Below are 12,709 nucleotides of genomic sequence, written 5' to 3'. Positions count from 1 at the left end.
TGATGCCCTTTAGATGACCTACAGAAAAAATTGAACAAAATTAGCTAGACAGATCTGTTGTCATCGCTGGCGACTTCAATGCAAGAGTTGGAAAAATATCTATACCAGGAATGTTGGGTTATTTGGAGAAAAACTCTCAATAATAATAGGAGTCACATCAGTTTGCCACATTTAATAATTTTAAAATTACTAACACATTTTACAGAAAGAACCATATTGTAAGTTGACATGGAATGCTCGAAGATCAAGGTCTGTGACTGATTGTTTATAAATAAATGCAGAGATGGAGAAACTTGTGTACGTTTTTCGTATTTATGGAGGAAAATACATAGGTAACGACCACGTCATGTTAGGCAGTAAGATGAAGCTACTATCAAAACAGAGGAAAACAAAGGAAGTCCAAAACAAGCGACAAAATGAGATGTTACGAAACTTTAGTAACACAACCACTCAATAAAGGCACCTGTATGGAACAGGATATTATTAATACCTGCATCATCGAAGCAGTCCCAGAAGCACTTCGTAATGGGAAGAAAGCAGGTGGGAAAAACAACTTAGGTTTTGGACACTTGGATTACAAAAGAATATTATTAAAAAAACACAGAGTAATCCGTGTTGCGTTTATCGACCCCGAGAAGGTTTTTGACCGTGAGAGCCTTCGCAATATGTGGAAGATAATGTGTGAATGTGGATATGCTTATCACCTGATAGAGGTTGTGGAAAGTCTTCAGAATAATACACGCTTTATAACAAACGCAGTTTGAAATCAACAGGAAGAAGTAATTATGAATGAAAATGAAAGAGAAGTTGTGAACTATTAGCTACCAATTTTTTTAAATTTGTGTTGGCTTCATTGTTCGTAAATGGAAACGTAAAGAAATCAAAGGATTTAAGTAAAACTGATGAATGCCTGGATATGCTTCTGCTGCAGGTGATATTGTTATTTTTCACGTGAATGAAGATGACCTCCAGACATCATTGTACCGACTGAACAAAACAGGCAAAAAATACAAATTTAAAATTTCTAGTAATAAAACGAAAATAATGGGGTTCTGGTGAACTATCGAGCCAGATCAAAAATTGTTTTGGGAAATTCATTTTTAGACAGTGATATATGTTTTGATTTGGCCTCTGAAGCTGAAAATTACATTCACAAACTCCAATCTGTCTGTGGTACCATTAGCAGAACATTCACCCATAAAGCACAAAAAGAGACCATCATTAAATTCAGTGGGCTGACGGTGGCTCCTGTATTATAATGTAAAATTCACAGCTGAGTTACAACAACGAAATAAGAAAATGAACTGAGACATCAGAGATGAGGTCCCGAGAGAAGGCTTGTACAACAGGAGATACGATTAGAACTAAAGATATTAGAATAGAGTTAAATATATCAATGAATGAGAAAAATTAAAGGTGTGATGAAGACTGGACAAGATACCTAACGAGAATGCTAGGTTACAGAATTCTCCAGAAAATCATGAACTGCAAACCGAATAGGAAAAGACAGATAGGATGATCTCGAGAAAAATGGAAATGATTTTGTTTATCAGTTCAGAACAATCAGCAGCCTAATCGTCAAAATGAAGCTGATGATGATATTTTTTCTTTTTGCTTATTTTAGTTGATGTCTCATAGGTTTTTGTTAATTGAGCTGATTTTTTTTCTATATCGTTAGTATCAAGCTAACACGACAGAAATATGAGTAATGATGCATTTTGTAAATAATTTTCGTCTATTTCATGGCACGATTCGCATGATCGGTCTTAGTTTTCCTTTAAATTTTGGTCCTTTAATTTCCAATATCAGCTTATCGTTATAGGTATATAATTAAATACATTTTTCTGTATAATTTTTGTCTTTATTTCCTATTTTTTAAGATACGCTGGATTGTCATTCAAGGGCGTAATTTCAGATTGTTGAATCAAAATGCTGACATCCATATTAGCATCCACACAAATTATATAAATGTGTGTATGTATTTTCCACATCTCCTGCTAAAGCATTTGATCGTTTCAACCAAACTGGGTACACATATCTTTCAGTGTCTGGAAAGAATCACCAGCGGGTAATAACCACCCACTTACCAAAGGAGTGAGGATGAAAAGGCAGTGTAGTGGACGATGTGAGGATACATATATATTAGCATATCTGGGAATGAGAGCACTTAGAGATTTGCAACCAATCTGACACATAATTTCAAACCCTTACGAAATATTTTTCTCGCTGATGACCCTGAAAAATGACGATAGGAAAAAAGTTTATCGTTTGCTAAATTTTCACTGTTCATGCAGTAAGACTGCCGCACGAAGCGTGACGTTTTAATTTATTACCCTGTTTATTACTAACAGTGTTCGCATACAGTATTCACACGTAACACTGAAGGTACCAGGAAAAGTGCATCACTGCAAGACACTTAATTCAGTAGCTAAACAGTTAATGTGTTGAAAGCTAGAGCATCATGCAAGACGTTTAAATTTATTACTTCGTTGCTACAAACCTTATTTCCAGCACTTTTCACATTCACAGAGAGTATCAACATTTGCCACTAAATGTACCTGCAAAATTATGTCATTGCACGGCCTGTAGTCCAAGAGAATGAAATCATAAACGTTAGATGCGTGAGAAACTGACTCATCGTGCATGACGTTTTAATTTATAACTTCTTTACTGCTACCTCTATACACAACGCATTTCGAAGACAGTAGTCATATATTCCACTGTATGTATCTAAAAAATTATATCATTTACAGCACATAGTTCAGAAGATACAATGTCATAAACGTAAAGCTGCGTGAAAATGAAACTGCGGGGAGAAATTCGCTTGATGTAGAGCTAAAATACGAGACTAATAACGCGTGAAACATGAGAAGTATGTGTTGCATGTTTTTCACATATGCGTATGCAAGCAAATCCGCAGGTAGAGGGCTCATACTAAATCCCTGGAACGATTTGAATCAAATTTAGTACACATGTTAGTTACAGTCTAGAAAGAACGATCGTAGGGATAGTAACGTAGAGAGAGAAGGGAGGACAAAGGATGAAGAGAATGCGAGGGTGTTGGAGGAGACAGGCACAGGAGAGAGGAGGAGGAGGTGGAGAGAGAAAGAAAAGAGGAGGAGCTACGTAGAGATAGCCAGATAGATGAGGGAGAAGGAGATGAAAAGACAGAGGGGAGGAGGAAATGGACAAAGAGAGGAAAGACGAGGAGATGGAAAGAGAGGAGAAGAGGAAGGCATAGGAGGAGATGAACAGAGGGAGAGAGAGGGAGAGTGGCAGAGGGGAAGGAGGGGATGGACAGAGGAAAAAAATTACAAAAAGGGGAGAGGTAAATATGTAATTTGGCGAGGGAGCGGGAGATGAACAGGAAAGGAAGGAAAAAATGGACAGAAGGGAGAGCAGCAGATAGAGAAAGGGGCAGGGAACAGATGCACAGAAAGAGGGGCACAAGGAGATGGAGAGAATGGCGGCAGAGATGGAGTGCTGGAGATGTACACAGAAAGGGTGGGGGGGGGAGGTGATGGACAGGAACTAGGGGATGGATAAAGAGAGGAGGGAGGAGAGGTGGATAAAGTGTGTGGATAGGGACAGGGTGGAGAAGATGGACGGAGAGAGTGGGAAAGTGGATGTGGTGAGAAAGAGGAAAGAGGAGGAGATAAACTAATAGAAGACTAGAATAAATAAAAACTTGATGAATGAATGCCGGGTTTGTCAGCTAGTTGCATAGAAGTTTTTGATAGTTGCTGTCAAGTTTAGTTCTCGTGACACCTTAAATTCTCATACAGAGTCTAACAAAAACAGGTAGTTTTAGGATCTTGCCCCCTATTGGATAAATTTCAGTGGACGACCACATTGGTGGAGGACGCTTAATGGTTGCTGCCTGTGTAGGCGACTGGACGGCAACGAGCTGACCGGCACGGAGGCGGGTGCTGGTAGCGCCGGCGCGGCGCCCTCGGCCGCGGCGTCCACCGCCTCCGAGTCCGGGGTGTCGGCGCTGACGACGCTGCGCGCTCTGCACGGCCTGGCGCTGGCCGGCAACCCCTGGAACTGCAGCTGCGCACTCCGGCCGCTGCGCCGCTGGCTCACCGAGCAGCGCGTGCCCCTGGGCGACGAGCCGCCCGCGTGCCGCGAGCCGGCGAGGCTGCGGGGCCGCGCCTGGGACCGCCTGTCCGCCGAGGACTTCGCCTGCCGGCCGCGGCCCGCGCCGCCGCCCCTCGTCAGCGCGCAGGAGGGCGGCGCCGCCCAGCTGCGCTGCCCCGTCAGCGCCGACCCGCCGCCCACCGTCAAGTGGCTGTGGCGCGGGCGGCCGCTCGTCAACAGGTGCGCGCTGCAAGTAACCAAAACAACTACTGCACTGTAACAACTTCGGCACAATTACTGCGTTCCACGCTCCAGACACACACACACACACACACACACACACACACATATATATATATATATATATATATATATATATATATATATATATATATATATATACTCTGATACGTTCTTTATTGTTAGCTGGTACACTGGAATTAAAAATTCGTCTCATCCCATCTTCCTGTAAGCTTCTTCAAGGTGTTTCTCCTTAGTCTGGTGGGAAACGATATAGCTTTAAATTCCCTTTGAAATATTCCCATTTCGGATACCCTTTGCCTCATTCTCAGTCCAATGGCATACCAGCTGAACAGGATGAAGTTTTGTAAGTATCTTCCTGGATTTCATCATTGGGCAATCAAAAAACATAAGATCATTTGCAATATCGATAATGATGTTCACAGTAGACACCAAATGGGCTGTGAGGTTTTAAAAACTTTGAACAAAACACAGAAAGAGAAGGTACATACACATGGCGGTCAGAAACACCCTGAGAAACTAGTAAGTTTGTTCCAACGTAGGCTGCGCTGAGTTAATTTTTAAGAAAAAATTATATACATTGCCCAATTTCTGAGGCAGTCTGCCCAGCCTACGACGTCCGACATCCGTAATGAAGGGTGACCAGCCAACTCGACGGCGTCTGGTCGTGGTTTCTCCTTGGTTTCGCCACGTGTTGAAGAGATTCACCGTAGCACTCCTCTAACATCCGGCAAGTTGTGCTGTTTCCGAAACGCTCGTACCGAGCCTCCGGGCCATTGCAATTTGTCCTGTGCCGAACTCAGATATATTATGCGCCTTCCCCATTCTACATACGGACAGGATGCTCACTGATATTATATGCACCATGCGTGTGTCTGACTAGCAGTGATTCCTCGTCGGGTAACGCTGATATCGCCTGTAGGTGTGAAATATCGATTGCAGGTCGGTGGTCATAATGTTCTGCATGAGAGAGTACGTGTGTAATCGATTTGTGTCATATCTGACTAACATCACATCTGACTGATAATTTATATTTATGCTCGTAAACTAGTAATCCGGTTTATTGTTCCTGGTGCGCGTTACAACGTGCCGGTTTCATGTTTAACGGTTTTCAGGGCCAAAAAAATTGAGTTGTATTTCATGTAATTATGGACTGAACTTAAAAATTTACAGTTCTATCAAAATCTACTCATTGAAAAGTATAGTCCTATGTTAAAGGTTTAAGACCGCTTGACAAGTATTACAGTTAGAAGCTGTGTAAATATCTACATCGACATCTATATTTATACTCCGCAGGGCACTTTACGTACCACAGTCGTAAATTCCCTTTCCTGTTCCAGTCGCGTATGGTTCGCAGTAAGAACGACTACCGGAAAGCCTCCGTGCGCACTCAAATCTCTCTAATTTTACATTCCTGATCTGCTCGGGAGGTATTCGATACCTCATCCAGAAAAGCACCCTCTCGAAACCTGGACAGCAAGCTACACCGCAATGGAGAGCGCATCTCTTGCGGAGTCTGTCACTTAAGTTTGCTAAACATCTCCGTAACGCTATCACGCTTACCAAATAACCCTGCGACGAAACGCGCCGCTCTTCTTTGGATCTTCTCTATCTCCTCCGTCAACCCGATCCGGTACGGATCCCACACTGATGAGTAATACTCAAGTATAGGTCGAACGAGTGTTTTGTAAGTTGATAGACAACATTTTCTAAGGACTCTCCCAATGAATCTCAACCTGGCACCCGCCTTACCAACAATTAGTTTTATATGATCATTCCACATCAAATCGTTCCGTACGTATACTCCCAGATACTTTACAGAAGTAACAGCTACCAGTGTTTGTTCTGCTATCATATAATCATAAAATAAAGGTTCCTTCTTTCCATGTATTCGCTATTCATTACATTTGTCTATGTTAAGCGTCAGTTGCCACTCCCTGCACCAAGTGCCTATCCGCTGCAGATCTTCCTGGATTTCGCTGCAATTTTCTAATGCTGCAACTTCTCTGAATACTACAGCATCATCCACGAAAAGCCGCATGGAACTTTCGACACCGTCTACTAGGTCATTTATATATGTTGTGAAAATATGTCATAAGGCAGCGTAAATAACGCCGGGTAAATACCCAGACTGTATTCACCCTGGATTTGAGAACGAATGTACCAAGTGACAAAATTTAAACATAATTCCAAACTTTTATCGGGTTTAGTCTTGGCGACCCTCCCCGACAATTGATGAAAGCAATAATGTTAATCGCTTACTGTATTTTCGCTGTTCACACAGTAAAACTTAAGCCGCAGGGATGACGTTCTGTTTTATTACTTATTTACTATTAATTTAATTTGTAGACAGTGTCCACAAATAAAGACTGAATGTACAAGGAACATTATACCGTTTGGGAGATACCACATCATAAACATTCAGATGCGAGAAAAACTAGCTTTTATTTAGAACTTTGTGTCAATCACCCAGACTGTATTCATCCAGTGTTTGATAATGAGACGCGTCGTCCAATATGATTTAAACATAAACTTTTTCTCGCTTACATGCTGAACACCATTTGTAATCGAATTTTAGAAGCTGTTTTACGCATGGGAATTCAGTTCTTTAAAGGTATTCAATACTGCTTCTGACAAAAGGACCTCCAACCTGGAAAGGATCCATGAGAGCAAGTGATCTCGAAATGTTGTGCATCAAACAGCTAAACGCAACTGAGTACATAACCCTACCAATAGAAACGAATAAAAATCAAAGTCTAGCTTATAAGATTGTACATTACACTACAGTGCACAATCTAATACACATTCATAAAAACTGAAGAAATAACTGTCAAGTTTCACCAGAAACCTCTAGGGATAAAACCATGAATTACTATTGAATTACTGCCCAGTTATTTAACAAAAACAGATAACGAATGATATTTCTCAGTGACTGATACTATCTTCTATTTCTGCTTTCATTCTTTCATACCTGAACCTGCGTGATACTAGATAACCCCCTGTGGAAACGCTAGGTTAACTTACCATTTACTGTTTGCAGTAGAACAGAGATACACTAATGGAATCCACGATGCAGTCGCATCCCCAAAAGCAGGTGCTACCTATGCGCGTGAATGATGGACAGATCCCATCTTCCCACATTCAGTCAAATAAAAATCAATTAGCGTGACCTGAAAGCATTGAGAAATAGCTTGTACTCCGAAAGTCCGTCTTCTGCTCGTCGAGTTTACACTTCTCTAGGCCTTCTTACAGGTATGTCCATTAGACAAAGCACCTGTTACAATGCTCACCAATAACGATTTGTAGCTCAAGATTACGAACTACTGTAACAATTTACATCCAGAAATTTCGCAACTATAGGTAACATTTTGGTTGAAAGATTCCATAGCGATCTCCGCAACACATGTAAATAATGCAGCCAGAGTAACGCCACATCAGCTTACATAAAGGAATCAGAAGGAGAGTAACTGACTTGGTACATCTGTTTACAAAGCATAACATCCTCTGTTTTTAATACAGTTGTGCAGTGCATAGCGTTAACATAATGAATGAGCAATAGCTAGCAATAGACTATGTGCCTCGTGGGTTCAGAAGAGGCACCGCCAAGAAAATGAATTGTAAGAATTCATTTTTTGAATCCGATAACAAACGTTACTCAGAATAACAAGTTTGTTTTTGTGGCCATCCTCCGCAGCAAGCATGTAAATATTTGTTTTCTAAATAAAACTGCCTTTTCCTGCTAACTAGCAGCAGGAAAAGGCAGTTTTATTTACAAAACAAGTAGTTACTCAGAATATTCGACTGAGAGATTCTAACGGTAAAAAATGAAATAATAAGTTAATTCTCCTCTCCTGCGAAAACACCGCACGGAAAGAGTAATTACAGTAAACATTTAAGTCACGCGTAAACACCAGATTACTCTTCGCTGTTTCAGCAATACGAATAATTATTTAAATAAAAGTGAACTTTAATATCTCTCGTTTTTAAATCTGGTTGAAATGTGTAAAATAATCTCTTCTAACCACATACAGATTTCCAATGCTGTACAGATAGTCCTGAAAAACTGTGATTGTGAATTTTTAATAGCTTTGAAAATACTTTTAAGATTGGAAACGTAAAACGTTGGGCACATACAACAGATAATCGTAAGGACGTGAACTATTCATGGATCATTTAGTAAGTATTGTAATAGTAAGGATGTGAAATATTCATGCATCAATTATCTACTGCCAGGGCCCCACGTTTCTCGTTTTAAATTTGTAAGTATTTTCAATCGTATTAAAAATCCACAATCACCAATTTGCAAAATTGTCTGCATGGGGAAAGGAGTCTGTATGGGTATAGGAAAAATTATTTAATAATTATCCAGTTCAAAACGTGGAGGATCAAAAATTAATTTTTATTTAAATCGTTATTTTCTGCTTCTTAGTTTTGTGTTTGCAATATTTTTCGGTCTATTTCAAACATTTACATGAGATTACAACAAGAACATGTGGTAAATATCAACTTTGTAACTTTGTCTCAGTTTCTCTCCATCTGGCCCAATTAATATTTTGCTTCCTCCTATGCATATCTCAGCCGGCCGAAGTGGCCGTGCGGTTCTGGGCACTGCAGTCCGGAACCGCGAGACCGCTACGGTCGCAGGTTCGAATCCTGCCTCGGGAATGGATGTGTGTGATGTCCTTAGGTTAGTTAGGTTTAACTAGTTCTAAGTTCTAGGGGACTAATGACCTCAGCAGTTGAGTCCCATAGTGCTCAGAGCCATTTGAACCATTTTATGCATATCTCGTGAAAAGACAGTGAAGGGAAAAATTAGAGAAACTAGTGGTCACATGGAAGTTTACCAGCAATCTTTTTTTCCCATGTACCATTCGTGACTGAAACAGCTACAGGGTGAAATCGCAGTGATACACAAGATACTCTCCACCACACACAAGAGTCGAAGGTTTGTCAACATTGTGTTGTCATTGTCAGGCCTGACCTATCTTTAAGGTTTGAAGTCTCTAGTTCATTGGGAAGTTAGTTTAATATCAGTTCGACAATTTGTACTGAATAGGCAGACAAGAAAGCGATAGCCATCTCATTCCTCCTCTACCTGCTCAACTTCGCCCGTCCGCTTGCATAGCTCCTTGGACGCAATTTAATACTTATCGCACAGTAGAGGGTATATCAAAAAGAATAATCTGACTTCAAAACTCTGTATTTTTTGATAAAAATATACCACAAAAATGGGATGAATGGCAAAATACTCACAAAATCTTGAAGTCTTAGCTATGCTATTACAAGTACCCTAGAGGTCAACCGACAGCAGCTCGAACAACTTCTAGACACTAGCTAAATTAGTCATAAACTTTACAGAATGTAGATGCTTTTACAGATCTTATGCCGGCGGTTATTCAGTTCTTCACTTTTTTTCTGCATCAAGAAGTAAAGGAGAGATGAACGTACTTTCCTTTACACATCCGAACAACAACAAAAAAACGCATGGGGTCATGTCTGACGATCTTGGAGCAAGGAATGTAGGGCAGTATCTCGGGGTTCTGTGTTCCCTATCCGGCACTGAACTATCTTCAAATGGTGCACAAATGATTTTTCCAACAACTTCATGAGAAACCGATCACTTAATTTTCCAACATGATGGAGCATCACCACGCTGGCACAATAGCGTACGTCAGTTTCTAGTGCGCCTCAACGCTGGGTGGGGCGCACGGGATACCAAGACACTGCCCTGAATTTCTGGCCTCCAAGATCGTCAGACATGACCCCATGCGATTTTGTCTTGCGAGGATTTGTGACGGAAAGTGTCTTCATCTCCTCTTCACCTCATGACGCAGAAGAAGTGAAGAAAAAAATAAGTCCGCATAGCTTCTGTAAAGAAGCAGATGCATTATGTAAGGTTTATCTACATCTATATCTACATGGATACTCTACAAATCACGTTTAAGGGCCTGAAAGATGGTTCATCGAACCACCTTCACAATACGTTATTATTCCAGTTTCGTATAGCGAGCGGAGAAAACGATCACCAATACCTTTCCTTGCGAGCTCTGATTACCCTTATTTATGGTGACCGTTACTTCCTAATTAGGTTGACGTCAACAAAATATTTTCGCATCCGGAGGAGAAAGTGGGTGATTGAAATTTCGTGAGACGACTCCGCCGCAACGAAAAATGCCTTTGATTTAATGGTGTAAATTCCAAATCCTGTGTCATTTCAGTGACACTCTCTTCCCTATTTCTGGATAATAAAACGATCAGTTCTCCTTTGAACTTTTTCGATGTGCTCTATCAATTCTATCTGGCAAGGATCCCACACAGCCTAGCATTATGCTAAAAGAGGACGGACAATCGTTGTGTTGGCAGTCTCTTTAGTAGATCTTTTAAATTTTCTGACTGTCCTGCCAATAAAATGCAGTCTTTGGTCAGCCTTCCCACACCTTTTTCTACCTGTTCTTTCCAATTTAAGTTCTTCATCTTTAGTTGAATTTACGGCTTTTAGATTTGACTGATTTATCGTATAATCGAAGTTTAACGGATTCCTTTTAGCACTCATGTGGATGACGTCACACTTTTCGTTATTTACGGTGAACTGCCAATTTTCGCAACATGTAAGCTTTGTTTATGAGGAATTTATTTAGCATCTGGTTGTTACTCGTGCTGCTGCTGGTGGACGCATACAGAATTTGTGTTAGCATAGTTAAAACTTAATTTATCCCATGTTTGTAGTTTGTTTCTATATATAAATATCGAGTTTTGATATCAGGTCATTCTTTTTGAAACACCCTGTGTTCACGGCCTGCAATACAGCCAGGATGTCAGCCGTTACGAAACTTTTACACCTTCATTACCACAACTACCGAAAGGAGCGAAAAGGAGGGGAGTTAATATTGCTGCCTGTATCGCACCTGGACGTTATTTTGGAATCAATTGCAAAATCTGTGTCGAACTATCAAACAAAAATCGATCTAATAAAAGCCATTTTTCGATTGGTGCCCTCTCACGCCAGCTACCTATCGTCACACACCTTCCACGTGGCACGTGGCTTTCTAGCACGCCACTGGCATGCGACTGGCACACTTCCATATCTGTGACCCAAGCGTTTCCCAGGCAGAGGGCAAAAATTTAAAGTTCCTTAAATGAAACGGAAGATCTTTCTGTTTACAATGTCAGTTTGGCACGAAGTATTGTACGAAATTATGAAAGTAGGCACAAATGATAAAAACAAATTTTGAAAATAATCTGTTTTCTTTTAATTTCATTTTTGCAAGTAGGTACCTCTCAATACATATAATGAATTTCTCAATATACGGAGGGATTTGTAATACATATATTTATTCTGCAGTGGACGATAAATCACTCTTACTGGTAACGATAAATGATGATGATAATAAACATGACCAACATAGATGAGGGCCAACATCGTGCAAAGAAGAAGTTCACGATTGGTGCCATCAGATATATTAAATTGAGGTACACTATTATGGTCTGTATTATCTTATCATTCATTTCTTACTTCAGCAGACTTTTATATTCCTGTTTCCTAAACACATAATCCCTTAACTTTTTTACTGTATCTTCTAGATTTAGACGTTCAGCTGTCTGTTCACTTTAGTATTCTGTGTTATTAACCAGTTATTTCTCAAAGTGAGATGGTATAATGGTTATGTTAAAAGAGTCTAAGTTTCACTGTCATTCTGAATTTACCTTTTTATCTAGAATATGCTTATAGTGTCGTTTAATTAATCTACGTATCACTCAGCAAAGTGGAAATTTTACCCGCTTGTGACGCATTTGCCTGGCGCAATGCAATACCACGATGCAATACCACGCGGGGAATTCAGAGTGCTGGAACTCCTCCTCTTGACATACGAACTTTGTGTCGAGCACGTACCTGTGCTGTGGTCGAAAGCCGCAGCTTCGTGAAAAATTTCCAGTTTCATGTGGAAGCTTCTTTCAACTGTTTTTAGCAACCCAGAAACTCAATGACAGCACTCTGAGCTGCAGACGTGTGTCAAGAGCAGGCACAAAATTCTCCATCTATGTCCGGCAACAGAATAAAATTAATGCGGATCGGTAATGGCTGGAGTAACTTTACGCTTTATTTTACCCGTAAGATCTTACGAAATCCGTTTACGTTTGTAGGTGTGAGACTTACAAATGGCCGTATGGTTGTCGATACGTAAAATAAAGTAATTACGATCCTTTAGAACAACGATCTGTGAGCATTTATACCAACCAGAACATTCATCAGCTTGAGAGATATCAAAATGAAGGCCTGCAGTTAATGTATCCCACTCGGAAGCCGGATTTATCATATCATGTGATTCACTATTTACAAATACCTTGTACAAGAAATGACCTGCAGGAA

General features: G+C 40.4%; 1 protein-coding gene across 1 annotated transcript in view; it reads left to right on the top strand.

Annotated features, from left to right (window-relative positions):
* LOC124803436 (leucine-rich repeat-containing protein 24-like) overlaps positions 1–12,709 on the top strand; it is a gene marked incomplete at its 5' end in the record, with an annotated part of 196,948 nt that overhangs the window by 6,794 nt on the left and 177,445 nt on the right. The window contains 1 exon segment of the mRNA XM_047264621.1: positions 3,975–4,320. Coding sequence (XP_047120577.1) covers positions 3,975–4,320 — 346 coding nt within the window.

This window comes from Schistocerca piceifrons, chromosome 6 (assembly GCF_021461385.2).
Source record: "Schistocerca piceifrons isolate TAMUIC-IGC-003096 chromosome 6, iqSchPice1.1, whole genome shotgun sequence".
NCBI lineage: Eukaryota > Metazoa > Arthropoda > Insecta > Orthoptera > Acrididae > Schistocerca > Schistocerca piceifrons.
The sequence above is the reverse complement of the archived record's forward strand: the minus strand, read 5'-3'. Positions and strand labels throughout refer to the sequence as shown.